General features: G+C 56.3%; 1 protein-coding gene across 1 annotated transcript in view; it reads right to left on the bottom strand.

Moving 5' to 3' along the window:
* Positions 1-3,318: 3,318 nt before the first annotated feature.
* The window catches only part of MGAT3 (beta-1,4-mannosyl-glycoprotein 4-beta-N-acetylglucosaminyltransferase), a 37,305-nt gene continuing 20,491 nt past the window's right edge, over positions 3,319-20,132 (bottom strand). The window contains exon 2 of the mRNA XM_075553598.1: positions 3,319-7,325. Within this exon, the coding sequence (XP_075409713.1) occupies positions 5,735-7,324 (1,590 nt within the window). The 5' untranslated portion in view covers position 7,325 and the 3' untranslated portion in view covers positions 3,319-5,734. The remainder of the gene's footprint in view (positions 7,326-20,132) is intronic.

Genomic DNA, 20,132 nt, shown 5'->3' with positions numbered 1-20,132 from the left:
GACTTTGAGAGGAGCCCCCCTAAACACGAATCAGTCCCACGATGGGCGAGCTACTGCTCTTAGCGAGCGCCAGCAGCTACCTTGGGGGAACCAAAGGAAGAAACCAGTGGTTGGAAGGAACCAGCTTGCCCACAGATGCCCACCAGGGGCAGTGTCTGGAGGCATCTTGGCTGCTGCACTTGGCAGGAGTGGGGGTCTTCTGCGCCTGGTGGTTGGAGACCAGGGATGCTGCTGACCACCCTGCAGTACACAGGACAGTTCCCACGGAAGAACCACCCCAACCCCGTCAGCAGTGACCCTCCAGTGTCAGCTCCTTCCAGGCGGATGTGTCCTGTTCCTCTCGGGTCTCCCTTCGGGCCCAGGACACAGGAGACGGGCAGCCACTGACCGTGAGACTGAGCTGAAAGGTGAACAGGCCGCTGGGACCTGGCTAGGCAGGCGCAGACCAGCACAGACCTTCAGGAAGCAGGTCTGCAACTGCAGTAGCGTCCTGGCCTCCAGTGAGGCCCACGTGATCTGCAAAAACAAAACTTGCTGAGCGTTTGCCGATGGCGTCTTTGGAGTCACCTGCTGGAGAGCAAGCTGAGCGTCTAAGAGCTCAGCATGGAGTGCTCTTTGCCGGGCCTCCTACCTCATGAAGGGGTCTCAGGAAGCTCCAATGATTGAACAAGGAAATTCCCTGCCTCGGGCCCGAGAACACAGCCTCAGCCTGCACCCTAAGTCTTGGCCAGGGCTTGGAGAACCCGATGGTGGGGTGCGAGCTGCAACCACCCCAGCGTCATGGCAGGACAGGCATTTAGAAAGTTTCTTGCCCTCCTGGACGGAGGGTTGGTAGAGAGGGGTGTCACTGAAGCTCTCGCCCAAGGAGGCATTATACAGCCCTGTAAGCAGCGGCCGTGGCTGTGGGGTCTGGCTGAAAGGAAAGGGTGCCGAGATGCAATCAGCGAGTGTGGGAGTCGGAGAGAAAGTTCTCCCCCCACAGATGGAGGGATCAAAGCAGCTCTAGATGACAAGGCTGGTTTCTTACTGAGGGGTGGTGACGCTCCCTGGCGTCTGCAACGAGACCTTACACACCACCCTTGAAAAGGCGTCCTGCGCTGCCCATTCCCCTGGAGTTCCGAAATCCTTCATCATGGAAATCAGCTCCACGGCTCTCTTTTGTAATAAACGAATGACGTTCCGTGTCTCTGCCATTTTGTTTCATCGAATTAAACCATTTTCAAATAAAAATATGCGCGCGCGCACACACACACAGGTGGCATCTAGGAGACCCGTTTCTGAAAGGGGCACCAATGTGTGATGGGCGTGGCAATGCCCTGGCCAAGTCCTGGTGTGAAGCACCGGCCAGGCTGGCAGGACAGACGGGGAGTGGGACTGGGCGGAGGGCGAGAGTCACAGGAGGGGCAAAAGGGGGCCAGCCTCACCCCAGCAAGTCGATGAGAATCATCGGCAGGGCTGGGAGTTTGGGACCAAGCCCCGGGGAGCCCCCTTGGTGAGTGGAGCCCAGGAAAAGGAAGGAGAGAGAGAAAGGCCAGGAGTCAGAGAGCCCAGGGGAAGGTGCACCCTCAAGACCTCACCGCCTCTGGGGGCCCTATGTACATGACCGGGCAAATGAATTGACTAACAGCTGGTGGAAGGTCCTTCACGGAGGGACTCCATCCTCGGGGTGTGCTTATCTGAGTTTCCCAGGGCCTCAGTGTCCCCTAAACCTGCATTGTGCTAGGAGCTTGGACGATGCTTGGGTATCAGCACCATCGTCCCTCCTCTTCTTCTTCCTCTCCCTCCCTGCTTCCCAGTGGATGCAGACTGAAGGTGTACAGGTTGACAGTCTGAGTTCAGCACCTGTTAGGTAAATTGACTCTCGTCCGCGGTCAGCCTCACTTTCCTTATCTGTAAAATGGGAACGATGAAGATGGACCTGTTTCCGCCCAGCATTTGGCACCTGCGGTTAGTTACACATTTCATGTCAACTTGAGAAAGGTCATAGGGGTGGAGCCTAGCCTGTCAATCAGGTCACAGCCTGATTGATGCCTCCCTGTGGGCGTGGCCTACTCATGAGGATTCTGGGAGTTTCCTTCCTCCCTGGAGGTGGGCCACACTCACACTCTGCCTTCTTTTCCTGCTCTTGAGACACTCAGAGGGCTGGAGGAGCTACTTGGAGACCCATGCCAGCACTGAGCTGCTTCTACCCCCACTAGATCCCCAAGACTTTCTACCCACCCGCCTGTGACCTTCCTGCATTCGACATCATTGCATGTGCTGCGTGAGTCTAAAGAGGATTTATGGACTAGTATCGGACACATTGCTAATGTCAGACTCATGGACGTGATCTGGACTGGGCTGGGATGTTTCCTTAATATACAATTGCTCTTTGATAGAAATCTCCTCCTTATACCCATGAGTGTCTCTGGATTTGTTTCTCTAGTCCACCCAGTCTAACACAGTACCAACCACCACGTAATGGCTACAGTCTTTAGTTCTCAGAAGAGACCAGTCCCTGGGGTAGGCCAGAACGCTTGGTGAGGCTGGGGACCGGGTGGATCAACACAGTGGCTGCATTGTAGACTCAAGCAGCTGTGCAGGCGATGCAGGGCTGGGCGTACATCAGGTTTCTATGGACTAGGACCAACCCAACTTCACCTAAGAACGATTCTATGCAGAGGTTGATGGGAGGGCAAGCATGCTCCCCAAGGGCAGGTGGGTCACACTTCTGGCTAGATGGGGTATCCGCATCCCCTCCATTCTCCCCAGGCCTCTAGATGCAGCCTAGCCAATCCCCAACCCAGCTACCTGCCAGGAATGGTCTCCTGTGCTCTCACACCTGGGAAGCCAGCCCTCAGGTGACCTGGTTCCACGGGGACAATGCTGGAAAGGCACTGGTGACTGCTCAGAAGACCTGCTGCTGTCCCTGCTCCTTGGGTCACCTTGACTACCAGAGGCTGCACAGCCACTGTAGGGGACCGAGGCAGGGCTGAAAGGCAGCCTTGGTCTGCAGAGCCCCCGACACACGCAGAGAGAAGCCAGGAGGTGGGCCCGCATGTCTTAGTGCCAGCAACACTTCAACCCAAGAAGGTGGGATCCACCATCCCGGCACCCAGGCCGCCTCCCCTCCCTCCCTGGGGGTCTCAGGTGAGGAGCTTTCCCTGGGGTGGGACTCACCTACCTTGGAGTGAGGGTGAACTGTCCACGCCCCCTCTCTGCTTTCTTTGGCCATGGTGTGTCAGCAAGACTGGAGCCCCTGCCTGGGCCTGCCCCCGCCTCCCCCCGACTCTGGGGGAGCCCCACAGTGACCACATGTGCACACCCCTCAGGCTTTGTAGTTGTTTTATTATTAATAGTATCTTCTCCTTTAAGCATCCCTTTAAGGGTGAAATGAAATCCAACCATTTACAGAGAAAATGATTTCAGAATGTACATATTGATTTTTTTTCTTACAAAAAAAATATTACTATTATTGATGTCCTTAAATTACACCTCTCCAGGACCCTGCCTCTGGGTGCACAAGGCCTGCCTCTCTCCTTGACCATGGCCGTTGCCCCCGGGGCTCTCCCCTGCCCGTCGTCCCTTGCAACTGCAGTCAGGCTCCTTGGGGAGGAAATCTAGACTTAGGTATAGGTGCCCCGCCGGATACCTTCACCACATGATTCCCCTTCATACTGGGGGTGCAAGGGGACGGTGGCCCGCCTCTCCTGGCTGCTCAGTCCCCAGGGTAGACATGATTGTGTGTGACACTCCAGCACCCAAGCCCTGCCCCTGACAGCTGTCCTCCACCTTCACCCCTTCTTGGGTTCCTGACCTGGAGGCTAGGGACTCCTTGCGAGAGGGGGTAACGGGGCGATGGCAGGGCGGGCAGGTGGACCAGGCTGGGCTGACACAGTCACGGGAGCACTTTGACGTCTGAAGCCACCTCAGGTTCAAGGATGGACAGAAAACGGGGCTGCTAGACTGTTGGGAGGGGCTCCCTTAGGGGCATCCCTGGATGGGAAAGCTGGGGGCACCAGAGTGCCATCAGGCTGCCCCTCCCTCCTCCTCCAAGGCAGTGGGCAGGTCAGCTCCTGCAGAGGTCAGTGAAGTCTTTCTGGGCACACTCCGTCTTTGCTGCTCCCACTAAAGGGCGTGCCTGACACAGCCGGGCACCTTCCCAGGAAGCCCACAGTCTGCAGGTGAATGAGGGCTGGGCTGGGCGGCAGTGCTCATCTCTTCCACTGAAAGACTGACCGACCAACGGACAGGCAGCCCCCCCGCCCCCTCTTTAGACTTGCTTCATCTCGGCCACCTTGCGGGGAGGGTTGCAGGAGGGACCACAGACTTGGGGCCCTGGGGAAGGGGACGTCTGGGCCCCAGGCCCACATTCACACACAAGCACCTATTTACAGGGACGCGTCGATACAGACATGTACAAATACACACCCACATGCACCCATGCCCATAAATATACACGCACACACCCACACGGACCGTTCCACAGGCAGATGGCACCTACTGGTCTCACGAGGCACCTGTCTGAGGGACCCCAGGGAGTGGGGCCGTCACCCACCCGGGCAACTCCCAGCTCTCAGGACTGGGACTGGAGCAGTCACTTCCGGCGGCCTCTCTCCCCCTTCCGCTTCGTGCCAAACATGCCACTTGGCCCCCATATCCATCCCATCCTCTCCTCCGGCCTTTAATATGAGAACTGCCTGATTGAGGCTGGGGACAGGGCAGCTCAGCTTAAGACATTTCCCGGCTTCCCTGGCAGATGGCCCTGTGACTAAGTCTTGGCCAATGAGACGCAGCCACAAGGGAACGTTGTCACTGCTGGCTCTAGAAGGAATGAGGGGGGACTCCCTTGCCTTTCTGTGTTCCTCTGGCCAGGAGGGACCTGTGGTGACCAGAGCGAGCTGCAGCTGCCTCCTCTGGTGTGCGGAATAGGAAGATGTGCGTGGACGAACCGGGCCAGGCTGCCCTACCCGCTGTGGACCTTCTTCCCTTCTGGACACCGCCTGGGTCCCGTGAAGCCACTGCATTGTGGGGTCTCTTCATTTCAGCAGCTGAGACTCTAGCCCAACAGCCACGTTCTCTGCCCAACAGGACAGACCCAGGGGGATGGGATGACACCCAATTGGCCCTAAGGTGCCTTCTTGGGCCCTGGGCAACCTCGTAGTCCCTTGCTGACCCTGAAGTGGGCCCCAAGGAGAGGGGGATATGGGTCCCGTCTCGGAGAGGGTTAGTGATCAGAGGCCTGGGGTCAGTCCCCACCCCTCCCAGCTCCCAGGCCCCGCCACCTCCTCCTAGTCCTGCGAGCCTGGAGTGAATAGCCCCCGAAAAACACTGTGGGGAAATCAGGGACAGGTCTGTGTCCATCCCCAAGTCTGAGTCCACGGCTGAGGCCCCACCAGCTCCTGCTCCCAGCTAGACACTGCTTACACGCCCTCTTCCTTTCGAGACCCCCAAACCATCTGTGTCCAGAGCTCCAGACACCCTCCACCCCGGGACACCGCCCTCCCCACCCATCCATCCATCTCCCCAGGACCCAACATGCACTCCGTGGGCACAGCGCTCCTGACCAGGAAGCAGGTTGGTTCCCCCAAGGCCTGAGTCTTGATCTCGGACAGCTCCCAAAGTGAAGAGCCCCCACCCGCTTCACCCCCTCCTGGTCTCCGAAGGAGGTGCCCCAGGGGGCAGGAGGCGGCATGGCGATGGTGCCCGCGCAGCCGCCCGATGCCGTGCGGGCCCCAGGGGAGCCCGTGCACCGCTAGCCTTCCACGGCGCCCACCTGGCCTCCGGCCAGCAGCCTGCCCTGGGCATCCTGGGAGCGCCGGCCGCCCGCCACCGTACTCTTGGGCCCCTGGTAGGGGTTCTCCAGCAGGTAGCGGAAGCGGGCGTAGTTCTTGAGCAGGTACTTGGGGGCGTACATGTGCTCGGCGGGGTCGGCCGGCGGGTACTCCTGGCGCGTGCCGTCGAACCAGCCGCCCGTGCGGATGAGGCTCCGGATGTAGTTGAGGTCCCGCTTGTCCTCGTAGTCGCCCCAGCGCGGGAAGTCGCCGTTCTGCGCGGACACGAGCTTGAAGTAGATGCCCTCGGGCGTGAAGCACCAGGAGCAGTGCCAGCCGGCGAAGTGCAGCGGGCTGCCCAGCGACCACTGCACCAGGATGTGGCCCGTGCGGTTCTCGTAGCGGCGGAAGGCGGGCAGGGTGTAGTACTGGCGGCGGCGCAGGCGGATGCCGTCCAGCGCGTAGACGGAGCGCAGCATGTCCACCGTGCAGCCCGACACCACCTCCAGGGTGCCCGGCTGCTTCCAGAAGAAGCCGTAGAGCGACTTGCGCATGTGGAAGGCGAAGGGCTCCGTCCAGCCGTCGTAGAGCTTGAGGAAGAGCACGCCGTCGCGGGCCGGGATCTCGTCGGCGTCGTCGATGATGAAGACGTCGTCGGGCCGCAGGTTGCGCAGGCGCGACACGCCGTCCTGCGTCAGGAAGGTGCGCAGGTAGTCGTCGGCGATCCAGCCGTCCTGCCGGCCGCCCGGCGGGAAGTGGTCCAGGAAGACGTAGAGCACCTTGTGGCGGATGTACTCGAAGGTGCCGTTGGCCAGCATCTCGCGGAACTTGAGCGGCCGCGGCTCGCCGTACGCCGTGAAGTTGGACTCGCACACCACGAAGGCGTCCACCACGTCGCCCAGCTCGTGGAAGCGCACGTCCAGCAGGTCGAACTCGTGGTTGATGTTGATGGCGTTGATGACGCGCCGCGGCACCTCGCGGGGCACCAGCCGCTCCTTGGTGGGCAGGTTGGAGTACTGCACCACGGTGGGCACCCCGCAGCTGGGCCCGTGCCAGCCGGGCAGGCACGTGCACTCCACCCACTTGCGCCGCGCGCCCCCGCGGGCGCCCGGCCGCTGCTCGCGGGCGCTCAGCACGCGCCGGGCGGGGCCCCGGGCCGAGGAGCCCCCCTCGGCCTGGGCCTCGGGCCGCTTCTCCAGCACCCTGGTGCCCGGCTTGAAGCACACGCCCCCGGCCTTGGTGCGCACGAAGTACTCGGTGGTGTCCTCGGGCAGCACGAAGTCCACGCGGTGCAGCTCCTCGGCCGCCTTGCTCGGGGGCAGGGGCTGCAGCAGGGGCGAGTGCGAGGAGAGCGGGGTGCGCTGCAGGTCCGGGCCGCCCGGCTCGGGGCTGGCCTGCGGCGTGACGGGGGCATTGCTCCAGAAGAAGCTGGACACCAGGTTGGGGCTGAGGGAGGCCAGCTCGCGGGGGAAGGTGACGTAGGACAGGGTCTTAAAGAAATGCAGGAAGGAGATGAGGCCCAGGCCGGCCATACAGAACGTGAGGAAGAGCTTGTAACGTCTCATCTTCATCCTGCAGGAGGGGGGGGCAGAGAGCACACGGGTCAGGGGTGGCCGGGGCCGGCCCCCCGAAGCTGGGGGGCCTCCAGCCGGCCTCGCTGCCGCCATGATGGCGAGGTTCCAGCCTGTGCCCGCCCGCCCCGAAGGCCCCAGACCTGCACCCCTCAGCCTGGTGCCCCAGAACCCCGCGGCCGCTCTGGCGTGAAGGAGACGCCCCCCTTGACTCCCCACGCTGGCTCGACCAGGACCCCGGGCCACTGCACGCCCCCGTCACAGCCCCCTCCTCCCCTGCCCTGCCCGACCCTGGCGGTACCAGCTGCATCGCTAGGCTTGGCTCCAGGGGCACAGTGCATCCTGGGAAAAGCCCAATTCCGCAGGGCAGGACTTGCCCAGGGGGGGTTGCCGCCCCTCCCTGCCCCAGGACACCCTACTGATCCTGGTTATTCTTACTTATCCATTGTGGGAAGAGGCAGCAGGCAAATCTTTTTAACCCTTTTCCAATGGAAACACTGGCAGGTCTTTACGGAATATGAGCTCGAACAAACTTTGGAGGAGACAATCAAGTCAAAGTCCCCCGTCATTACCCGGGCCCAATAAGAGGCTGGTTCCCAGCCATCCAACACCACCCCCCTCCAAAAAAAAAACACAAAGAAATGCCATGCATTTGATGCAGTGGAGCGCTGTTCTAGATGCAACTCCCCCCACCCATTAACAGACTGCTGTCCCTGGTTTAATGATTCGTATAAAATACTGTCACGTTGGATGTGGAGTTTAATGGGATTGAAACCCACGACCAGCGACAGGCTAAAGAGATCGTTTACTTCGGGAGAAATAAACCTACCATTTCCTTTTAAATTCTGTTAGGCAGTTTAGCCTAGGGAATTGGGAAGTCCATTTACGCATGCCCAGGAGAGCCAGCATAGGACAAAGTTGGATTTTCCCGCCGGTGGGCTCGGATGGGCGTTACACCTGGAGCAGCCCACCTGGGCCAGGTGACTGCAATTCAGCCAATGGGATCAACCTGGGGTCGTTCACCACGTCTCCCCTGGGAACCCTTGAAAAGGCAGGGACCGAGAGGGAGAGGGGGCTTGCTTGCTGTTCTGGTCATCTTCGTGGGAGGAGAGAGATCCTTGCGTGACCTGGGGCAGTCTCTGCCAGGCCGCGTGGTCAAAGGAATCCTATGGGTGCCGCGTAAAACCTGAAACTTCTTTTAACTCTCATTAAATTCACTTGGATCACGAGCCTGGCTTCGGCGTGAAATCTTTCTCGCGTGGAGCCAAGGACCGAGGTTGGAATCTAGCCCGGAGAGACCTTATATATGGTACCGTGACTCGGATGTACAACACCGCGTGTAACTGAGGAGTTCAGGCTGAAGTGCTCCGGCAAAGTCTGGGAGATAGATGGCTCCTCGAGGCGACACATGAAGACATCAGTAACGTATTCCCGTACCGCTCTCCTCCTTTTGGTGTTTGGGATTTTACATCTGTCTCTCTGTGCTCGCCTTCTTGGGAGTTTGCATGTCTTCCCCAGGCTGGATTGCTGGGAGGGGACTGGGACCCTGTGCGCTGAAGCCCATTCCCCAAGCCTCTTTGCATCTCAATTGTCCCATGGTGATCTCCCTCTAGGCCACAAGTGGTGGCGGCCATTTTCCAGACCATGTGAGTTGCGGGGCCATGGCAACATGGCACCACCTGGTATCCGCCATTTTTGCTACGGGTCAGCGGAGCTCGTGACCCTGCCAAGATGGCGCCGACCGCTCCAACCGCATGGGGGGGGGGGGGCAGTGCCTGGTTAGCGAGCCCCTCCTCCGGTTCCGGGAGCTAGCCCCTGCTCTAGTCCCGGATCCCAATGTTCCCCTTTCCCCCCTTTTCCCTTTCAGCTTCCCCTGGTCTTCCAAACATGCTGCATTGGTGTTCTACCTGTGTGGGTTTGTTCTTTGATACCAGCTGGTCTTCTGTGGCCCAGGCCTAGGCCCAAGGTGCTTGGACGCCAGGCCCGAGTAACAGTTAACTTCCGCCTTCCAGTGATGCTGCCTCTGGCATTTTCTGGGAAAAAGCTCTTAATACGGCTCCACCGCCAGGATGCTCCAGCCAGAGATCCCGACTCTTTAGAAGTTCCTGAGCTGCTGGATAGACGTCCCCCTTCCCTTCAGAGATTTGGAAGTCTGCTCCTGCCAGCAGGCGACTCTGAGGGCCGGGGTGCCACGCCATGCAGTGGCCCTCATAGCTGTATTCTGGAAAAGCGGTCGGACCAGAATTTCGCAACTGGTCTCCGACTCCTCCCTTGGGCGGGGGCACCTGCCTAAAGCCTCAGATTCACGACACGCCAGATGTGGGCACTGAATCTGCGATTACCCAACCTCGAGGCATCAAGCTCTTGGTAATCCTCATGTTGTTTGCTTTCTAGATGGGACAGACCAGCTCGACTCCGATACACAGGGATTGCCCCCTCGGATGCATCCTGTTCAATTGGGAAAGTGGTGGGAGATGCCGTATATTACAGCATTCTTCCTTTTAAGGAGAAATAGGGATCTCTGTGCCCAGTGCACCCTGGACCCCCTGAGGGACCCTGGACAAGAGGGAGACTGTGGTCTCAACCCTGAAGCAGCCCAGAGTATTCTACCTATAGTAGAGACAGTGGGGGAGCACGGTCCCCAAGCAATTTACAAACCTTTCACCCTAATTGAACTCAAGCAGATTAAAAGTGATTTGGGCAGTTACTCTAACAAACCCGAACAGTACATGCAAAGATGTCACGATCATACTAGGACAGACCATGATGAATTTTGAGAAAGAGCGTGTGCTCAAAGGTGCTAGAAAGTTTGCAGAGGAGTTACATGTGATGAATGAAAAATACTCTGTAGGGGAAACTGCTGTACCCTTCACAGACCCTGCGTGGAGTCACAGTGAGCCTCAGCACAAGTGGGCATGGGAACATTTCCTGATGTGCATCACGGGGTGACTAAAGTCAGGCAGGAAAAAGGCCATTGATTATGCCAAGGTGACAGCGATTCACCAGGGACCTACCGAGTCTCCTGTAAGCTTCTTAGGCTAAAGGAAGCCCTGAAGAATCATACTGCTGTAGACATTGATTCCTATGAGGGGCAGGTCTTGCTCAAGGACAAATTCCTCACACAGGCTGCACAGGACATTCGCAAGAAATTCCAAAAACTAGTGCAAAGACCTGAAGGAGCTACCCTGGAGGAGATGGTTGCTTTTGCCAACACGGCTTTTTACAATAGGGAGCAGGAAAGCGGGCCCGGGAGGAGGAAAGAAAGGACATTAGGCATGCCCAGATATTGGCTGCACTCGATAGCAGATGCCCGTTGAATACCTCCCACGTTACCCAGACTTTTAAACCAGGTACCAAGTGCTACATTTGCCAGCGACCGGGTCATTGGGCTACGAACTGCCCTGACCGGAACGAGCCTCCTCAGACGCCATGCATCCATTGCAAGCAGACTGGCCACTGGGCTGGCCTCTGTCCTAAGGCCCAAAACCTGGAGGGGAGGAGCCCACAGGCCAGCTGGCACCTGACATTGGAGGAGGAGGACTGAAGGCACCTGGTCCGGATGGCCCAGCAGCAAGAGCTTCCTAGTGATACCTGAATGTCCAGCTCCTCTCATAGGCTGAGATCTGCTGTCCAAGCTGCACACCTGCAGTTATCGGGCCTCATCCAGGTCCCTCTACAGCTTCCAGTTGTTCCTCACAGTGGAGGAGCCCCAGATTCCCCCACGGGAACCATGGGAACAAGCCAGAACTCCTGAGGTTTGGGACACAAAAGTCCCCGGCAGAGCTAAGTATGCTACCCCTGTAAAGATTTTCCTCAAAGATCCTACCCCGGGGAAGACTAGCAAATAGATTTTACTCAGGTTCCTGCTGTCCAGGGATTTAAATATCTTCTGGTGTTTATAGACACTTTTACCGGGTGGATTGAAGCATATCCCACCCGCACGGAAAAGGCTCATGAAGTGGCTAAGAAACTACTTCAGGAAATAATCCCTCGATTTGGGCTCCCAAATCACTGCAGATTGATAATGGGCCCACTTTTATCTCCCAAATCACTCAAACAGTCTCCCAACACTTGGGGATAACATATCGCCTCCACTGTGCCAGGAGACCCCAGTCTTCAGGGCAGGTGGAGAGAATTAATCAACACCTGAAGTTAACCCTCAGAAAGCTGACGCAAGAAACTCAGATGAGTTGGAAAGACGCACTTCCCATAGCTCTATTGCGTCTTAGGATTGTCCCACGGCAACCTACGTGCTTGAGCCCCTATGAAGTTTTATACGGGCGGCCGTTTCTTGTGACAGAGCCAGCAATAAACTCTGAGGGAGCCTTAATACAACAATGTGCCACCCAAGTAGCCCAGTGTCAGGAGGCATTCCATCAGGTTGGCCTCACTCAGGCCCAAGGGGAGGAGAAGTTACCACCCTTGTGCCAGCCGGGAGATCTAGTTCTTATAAAAACTTGGAAGGATGGGTCCCCTAATTCCCAGCTTCAGCCAGTTTGGAAGGGACCTTTGCCAGTAATTCTCTCTACACCCACTGCTGTCAAAGTTCCAGGGCAGAGTGCTTGGATCCACCATACCCGGGTGAGACCCTGGAAACCCTCACCCTCTGACCCCTCCAAGACAGAGGCGGCAGACGGATACTCCTGTGAGCCACTGAACGGTCTGAGGATGGTATTTCATTGCCACCCCAGGACAGATGAGTCTACCTCAAACCCCTCACAGCCTTTAGGCCAGTGAATATCTTTCCTCTGTTCCTGTGTTTACAATGACCAGTCTGTGACACTAACCTAGCTTCAAGGGCACTGCCACCTTACAATCTTACCATATCTCAAGCTGTTCACCTGTTGTTTGCTTGTTTTCCAGTTCTCAGGTTACAAAGGCATTTAAACCGAGTGTGCCTTCTCCAGGACCACCGCCTCCAAAAAACCCACCTCGACCTTATATATCCTGGGCTCTTAATGGACAACCCTAATACATTAGGAAGGGTATGGACCCAAAACCCCACTACGCCCCTTTGTCAGCAGGAAGCAGCTAGAGATGTCGTCGTCCAGTACCCCAAAGATTTGGGTTCATATCTCTTCAGGGGAGAATGTTAGGCAGCTTAGCCTAGGGAATTGGGAAGTCCATTTACGCATGCCCAGGAGAGCCAGCAAAGGACAAAGCTGGATTTTCCCGCCGGTTGGCTCGGATGGGCGTTACACCTGGAGCAGCCCACCTGGGCCAGGTGACTGCAATTCAGCCAATGTGATCAACCTGGGGTCGTTCACCACGTCTCCCCTGGGAACCCTTGAAAAGGCAGGAACCGAGAGGGAGAGGGGGCTTGCTTGCTGTTCTGGTCTCTCGTGGGAGGAGAGAGATCCTTGCGTGACCTGGGGCAGTCTCTGCCAGGCCGCGTGGTCAAAGGAATCCTATGGGTGCCGCGTAAAACCTGAAACTTCTTTTAACTCTCATTAAATTCACTTGGATCACGAGCCCGGCTTCTGCGTGAAATGTTTCTTGCGCGGAGCCAAGGACCGAGGCTGAAATCTAGTCCCGGAGAGAGACCTTACAATCCCTCGTACAATCCCTTGACCTCCCCTTCCTGAGGTACATTTACAGAGCTGGATGCATCCATCCCGTCTGTGGTGATTGGGGAACACGGAGCTTTGGATGTTCTTTTTAACTTAAATAGCCTTTTCATTTTAGAACATTTGCAGATGTCCAGGTACGTGGGAAACAGAAAGCTTTCTCCCAAGTTGTCTTCCCCAAATATATGCTAAACTTAGTTGCTTGCTACACGTGGCGTATGACTATACACTTGGAAGTCAACAGAAGTAGGTCAGGGGTTATCCTCCTAAGGGCTATCAGCCATCCAGAGCAAGCAGACACCACTGTCTATCCCACAACAAGTAGGGCCCACTCCCTTCTGATAAGGACAGTAGGAAATTGTTTCCCTGAAGGAGAGCCCAGGGAGGTGAAGCCCACTCAAGGGTGCCCAAGGCTAGGCCGCCATCATGAATCTAGGGTCCGCCCTTCTTGTCACATGCGTGCCTCTACTTCCACCCCTTCCTATCATGTGTGCACCCCTAGCTCATCCCCTTCCTGGTTCACCTGTGCTCATTGTACATCCCCCTCCTATTGCTTGTATTGCCTGTTGTACAGCCCCTTCTCCTGATGTGTGTGGTTACCTGGAATCACGCCCCCTCGAGAGATATAAACCTTAGTTAGCAATAAAGAGCTCTCTCCCCTGCCCTCTTGGCCCGTGCTGTGTGTGCACCTGGCTGGTAAGATCATGACCATCCAGGTGAGCATGCTACCATGAAATGTGTCTGACTCCATTATTTCAATATCCCTTCTATCTCACCTTATTCTCTGACATTATCATCTTTATATATCTCAATCGTACAATTGCGCTTACTTAACCCGTGAGCAGTTGTGGGGGGCTGACCTTTCCTCCCCACAAATTGCAGAAACAGAACAGAGAGTCCCTGCACCCTTCGCACCCAGCTGTCCCTGCAGGTAACGTTATACATTGTTAGGGTACGTCTGTCACGACGAGCTGAAACAAAATCCCAGTTTCATGACACACAAAATGTCCCGAGCCCCGCCTCACTGCTTCAATTCCTACGCCAGCTGCTGGCCCTGGCCACCCGGAGCAGGCTCAGCGCTCACAAGTTAGAGGGCACCACCCTCCAGACAGCCACCAACAAGGCTGGACCCAGAACCCACACTCCCACTTCTGACTTCTGGATCTCCGACAGAACATTTACAACTGCCTTTTGTAACAAAGGAGAGAAGTCCTGTGAAGACATGTCTAGGATGGAGTTCATATCCCTTCCAGGATTCCCTCCCCACCCTCCTGTCCCCCATCAATGTCTGTCACCCACCAGGAAGCCCAGCGAGCTTCCACGCCCAAGACCCGTCTCTCCTGAGATTGGCTGACATCCCAAGCGTTAAGCGGTAGGCCTTTACAAGCTACCAACCTTACCCAGGGCACTTTCCTCAATGGGGAATGTCCAAGCCTTTTTAAAAAAAATCATTTTATTGGAGGCTCATACCGCTCTTACCACAATCCATACATCCATCGTGTCAAGCACATTTGTACATTTGTTGCCATCATCCTCAAAACATTTTCTTTCTGCTTGAGCCCTTGGTATCAGCTCATGTCCCCTCCCTCCCCACCCCTTCTTCACAAACCCTTAATAATTAAAATTTATTTTTTTCATGTCTTACACTGCCCCGATGTCTCCTTTCACCTATTTTCTATTGTCAACCCCCCAGGAGGGGGTTATGGGTAGATCATTGTGATTGGTCCCCCCTCTCTCCCCACATCTTCCCCTTACCCTCCTGGTATGGCTACTCTCATTATTGGTCCTGAGGGATTTATCAGTCCTGGATTCCCTGTGTTTCCAGCTCTCATCTGTACCCATGCACATGCTCCGGTCTAGCCAGATTTGTAATGTAGAATTGGGGTCATGATAGTGAGGGGGAGGAAGCATCAAAGCACTAGAGGAAAGTTGTGTGTTTCAACAATGCTATACTGCACCCTGACTGGCTCATCTCCTCCTTGTGACCCTTCATCCTAGTCCAAAGATGGGCTTTGGGTCTCCACTCTGTGCTCCCCCTCATTCACACTGATACAATTTTCTGCTCTGGGTCTTTGATGCCTGATACCTGATCCCATCGACACCTCACAATCACACAGGCTGGTGTGCTTCTTCCATGTGGGCTTTGTTGCTTCTCAGCTAGATGGCTACTTGTTTGTCTTCAAGCCTTTCCTAAGACCCCAGGCCCTCTATCTCTTGATAGCCGGGCACCATCAGCTTTCTTCATTACATTTGCTTATGCACCCTTTTGCCTTCAGCGATCGGGTCAGGAAGGTATCATGGAATGCCAGGTTATTGGAACAGTGTTCTTGCATTGTGGGAGTACTTGTCCGTCTGCTACCTTGATACTTAACATACATAGATCTATTTCCCTGTCATTATATACAAATATATTTACACATGTAAATACCTGTATTTAGACCTCTATAAATGCCTCCTAGTGAGGAGCATCCAAGTCTTGAGAAGCTTGTGGACTGACGATCATGGCATTTGATTATTAACTATACTGCCCTAGTTTTACATGAATGACACACATGGTACACGCTTCTGCAAGCCCTACGACCTCCTTGTACAATAGTGTGCTACATGTGTGGTACACATGGGTGTGTTATAGAAAAAAAGGAGTGCACACCTGATTTTGAATTCACCTTATCACCAAGCCTGTCCAGGAACAGTGTTCTTGACCAGCGCCCTTGAGCTTATTTGGTCCCCAAGCCCAAGGTGTGGAGGGGCAAGTCGATGGGTTATGCCCACTTGGCAGGGGAATGCGGAGTGGGGCCAAGTGGGACCAGAGAGGGAGTGGGACAGAAACCTGGCCTCTGGCTTCTTCCTTTCCCTTTCCATAGGTGCATGTGAGTGGCATGCTGTCCTTCCACCTAGAACATTCTTTTCTTTAAAAAGAACATTCTTTTCTTTAAAAGCTCTGACAACAGCAGGGTAGAGTGGGCAGCGATGCCCTTGACTCCAGCCTTCTGTGACCTTAAGCAGGGCTTACCCCTCTTAAGCTCTGCCCCCGTTTTGAAATGGGCGTGGGGCTGGGGAAGGTGAGATGAGGTTCATGTGCAGACGCCTGGTTCTTCTGTTCCCTTGCTCCCTGGGGCTGGAAGCTCCCCACGCGCTTTTCTCTAAGTGGCAGAAGCACACTGTCTAATGGAGAAGATAATTTAAGGATCATCGCTTCCAAATCCTTAAATTTTTTTTTCATTGAAAGCTCATTTTAGGGGGGACTCATAACGATCCATACATCAATTGTATCAAGCATATCTGTTCACATGTTGCCATCATTATTTTCTAAACATTTACTTTCTATATGAGCTTTTGGTATCAGGTCCTCTTTTTTCCCTCCCCCAATTTCACCCTCATGATCCCTTGATAAATTACAATTACTTTCTTTTTTTACACCGACTACTGTCTCCCTTCCCCCACAGTTTCTGTTGTTCGTCCCCCTGGGGGGATGTGGTTAGGTGTCCATCATTGCAATGTTTCCCCCTTCCTCCCCTCCTTGCCTCACCTTCCCTCAACCCTCTTAGTATCCCTACTCCCCATTCTGTTCCTGGATTCCGGGTCGTGAGCTCTCATCTCCGTTCTGTACCTGTGTACAAGCTCCGGTCTAGCCTGCAGTGAAAGGCAGGACTGGAGTCATGATAGTGGGGGGGAGTGGGGAGGAAGCCTCAAGGAACCAGAGGACTATTGTGTGTTTCATTAGTTCTTTACTGCACCTTGGTTGACTCATCCCTTCCTTGTGACCCTTCTGTGATGGGATGTCCCATCGTCTACTGATGGATTGTGGGTCTCTGCTCTGACCCCCCTTGTTCTCAACAATGTGGTTTTTGTTTGTTTTGGGTCTTCTGATGCCTGTTACCTGATTCTGTCTATACCTCATGATCACACAGGCTGGTGTGCTTCTTCCATGTGGGCTTGTTGCTGCTCTGCTAGATGGCTGCTTGTTTAACTTCAAGCCTTTAAGACTCCAGACGCTATATAATCTTTTGATAGCCGGGCACCGTCAGCTTTCTTCACATTTGCTTGTGCACCTGCTTTGTCTTCAGCAATCGTGCTGGGAGGGTGAGCATCACAGAATGCCAGGTTGTTAGAACAAAGTGTTCTTGCGTCGAGGCAGGGCTTGAGCAAAAGCCCCCAATCCACCCACTTCCTCAATGTACAGCCACATAAATAATACCTTTCTTTTTATGAACATGTTTACATATGTACACACCTATGTTTGTACCTCTGTCCACAGCTTCACTTCCTAGATCCTTCCTGCTTCCTTTTACCTTCCTCCTGCTCCACCCTCACCCTCACCTTTCTTCTGCCTCCTGGCAATTCCTCAGTAGATGCTGTTGCTCCCACACCCCCAGGATCTCGATGTCCTCCTCGCTGATCCCTATCTATGGCACTGTTTGCTCTCTGCTCCCTTCCCCTGCCTCCTCCTCCCCCTAAGCCCCTCCGGAACCTTCTCGAGTGTGCTTCCCATGCCTATCTCTTCATTTTCTGGTCTACCAGCAGTTGTGCCAGGCGGGTGATTCTAACTGATGGCCATCTTGACCCCTCCCACTACCTTCATTGGACAGCACGGGAAAGCAGGGCCTGGGGCCTCCTCAGGGACCCTCAAGTTGCAGAGTTGGCACATGAGTCTGGATGGTCCCCTCTCAGCACGTGGCTGGACCGCCTCCCCTGGGGGCACAGTTCTGGTCCAGCTGGTGAGGGAGGGTCGAGTGGCTCTCATGGGATCCATGGCGTCCCAGGATGTCCTGCCTCAGCAGTTTGAACACCAGTTCCCTGCAGCCTGCTTGGTGCCTGGTTCACCGGGCTACAAGGAAGGAAGGCCAATGCCAGCAGATCTGAGGTTGAGATGGAGCAGGTTCCAGCTGGCTTCTGGGGGAGGGGGGGGGCTGCTGTGGGCAACACTGGTTAGGGGGCTCTGCTGCCCACGCTGGATTCCAGCCCTGCGCTCGCAACATGAGGGAGGCCAGGTGAGGCAGGCCTGCAGGGGACCAGGGGCAGAGAGTCAAGCACAGACCACAGGGCAGAAGGTTTCGGAGTAAACCACTGACTTCAGGACCTGGCACGGCAGCTCAACCTGGCACCGGTTCGGCGGGCACAGCCATGTCCCGGCCTTTGTCTGACTGCACTGACCCGGAAGTTTCTGGAGGGCAGGGCCTGCGGTTTCCACACTGGCAAAGACCCTGGGCCTGGGCCAGCAAAGGCCTGGGTGGTGAGGGACACTCAGAAGGCACACCAAAGAAAGCCCTGTGGGCCCTAGGTCGGTGTGACCCAGCAGTCCCTTGGCCAATGGCCTTGCTGGGCCTGGTTACACCAGAACAATGCCCCCACAGGGCAGCTTCAGAGGGGCCCAGCCTCCTTTCTGACTCACGGGGGCCTTCAGGGAGGGGGGTTCCGGGTGACCCCCCAAGGGCACAGCTGAGAATCCTGGACTCAGCGCATTCCTGGCTCTCAGGAGGTCATCGCTGTGGCTGCCTGCTCGTACCCCAAGGAGAGTGAGAACCAGCAAGGCGAGGGGAAGCCAGCCCGTGGGGCCACCAGGCTGGAATGCTCCTTCCTGTGGAGCAGCTGGGAGATTTGAACCAGGGACCTTTAGGTTAGCAGCAAGGTGACCAGACTGTCCCCCATCCCATTAAGATGGGAGAGTGGTGCGCTGGGGGAGGAGGGTGTGTGTGAGTGTAGCTCCCAAGCCAGGCCTCTCTTCTGTACCACACCAAGACTAGTGTTCTACCAGTGCAGGGCAGGGTGGGGGCTGGGGGTGGGGGTTCCAACCATTGAACTAATGTGGACTCTGCGCCCCCACACTCCTGCCTTCGCCACGGTGTCATCAAGCAAGCGCCTCACTGACCCCACCCAGCACAAAGTGGGGGCCATTGTCCCCATTTTATAGATGAGGGGACTGAGGCCAGAGAGAGGATGTAACTTGTCCCTTCCACTGGCCACCTTCCAGCCCAGTGGGGGCAGGAGGGGCCCGCATGAGGAGCACACCAGTGATCAGAGGGGGCAGTCACCATCTTTGTCCCGGCTGCACCCCGAGAGCGGCCGGTCACCCCGACACGACAGGACTTCACCTGCATCATTCACTCCCTCACTGTGAGGCCCTGGGCAGCGGCTAGGAAGGGCAGGGCCGCTGTAAGAAGCGGCGGTGTCACCCTGGGCAGGCCAGCTGCACGCCCAGGTGAGGCTGGGGTGGCGGGGTGTGGAGTGGCGGGGTTCTGAAGCCACCCTGAGAGCTCAGTTGGCCCTGCTTGTTCTCTCAGCTGGGGAGGTTGCTTTTTGTGTTGCGATGCCACAGGTGTACAATTAAGCTACAGGTTCGAGCACTTTCCTCCTTTTTCCAAAAAAACACCGGTCTACTTGTGATTGCTGATTAGACAAACAGCGCAAGGTGCATGGTCTGCCCTGGCTAGATGCCAAATGGGTCTTCGGCCCGGGGCAGACCGAAGTGCCCATGGGGCTCTTGCTTAGCCAGCCTTCTCTCCACAGACCCAGACGCTGAGGCTGAGGGGCTGGGGGACAAGGTCACAGAGGCGGCTCCAGGAGCCTGGTCATGAGCACTGCATGGACTGGTGGCAGGGGGAGGGCTCAGAGTGGGATGAGTACTCTCTCACTCACTGCCCCCTCCTCCCCATTCCCAGGATGCACTTAGCCTTCCCCAGAGCCAGGGCCCCATGGGGGATGGTGGCCAGAAGCCGCTGTGCTGAGGACGGACCAGGCAGGCAGCGCTGGCAGGCTGGGCCCCCTCTGTGGCCCCTAGTGTGGAGGCCTGGTCTCAAGGCAGCTCCGAGGTCACTCGGCATAGTCCACTGAGGATGTCCCTCCCGGTCCAGGCCAGGGCCTGCCTCCCTTGACCCCAGGTGCCATCTGCGCAGAACAGGGTCAGGCCTGAGCCATTCTCAACCCCTGTGGGACGAAGGTGCTCCGCTGGTACAATGGGTGATGCGCTGGGCTGCTAACCACAAGGCAGCGGTTCAAACCCACTGATCGCTCTGAGGGAGCCAGATGAGGCTGTCGACTTCCATCAAGATTCACATCTCGGAAACCCCCAGGGGCTGGCTTTACTGCCTACAGGGTGGCTCTGAGAACGAACTGCCTGGCTGGCAAGGAGGTTTTTGAGAGGCACCCTCTAGCCTGCCGGGCATGGCTCCTGCCTTAAAGCGCCCAGGTGGCTCTTCCTGGCTCCCCACAGAGTGCACGGAGCTGGGAGCCAAGTCTGGTGG

This window comes from Tenrec ecaudatus, chromosome 6 (assembly GCF_050624435.1).
Source record: "Tenrec ecaudatus isolate mTenEca1 chromosome 6, mTenEca1.hap1, whole genome shotgun sequence".
NCBI lineage: Eukaryota > Metazoa > Chordata > Mammalia > Afrosoricida > Tenrecidae > Tenrec > Tenrec ecaudatus.
The sequence above is the reverse complement of the archived record's forward strand: the minus strand, read 5'-3'. Positions and strand labels throughout refer to the sequence as shown.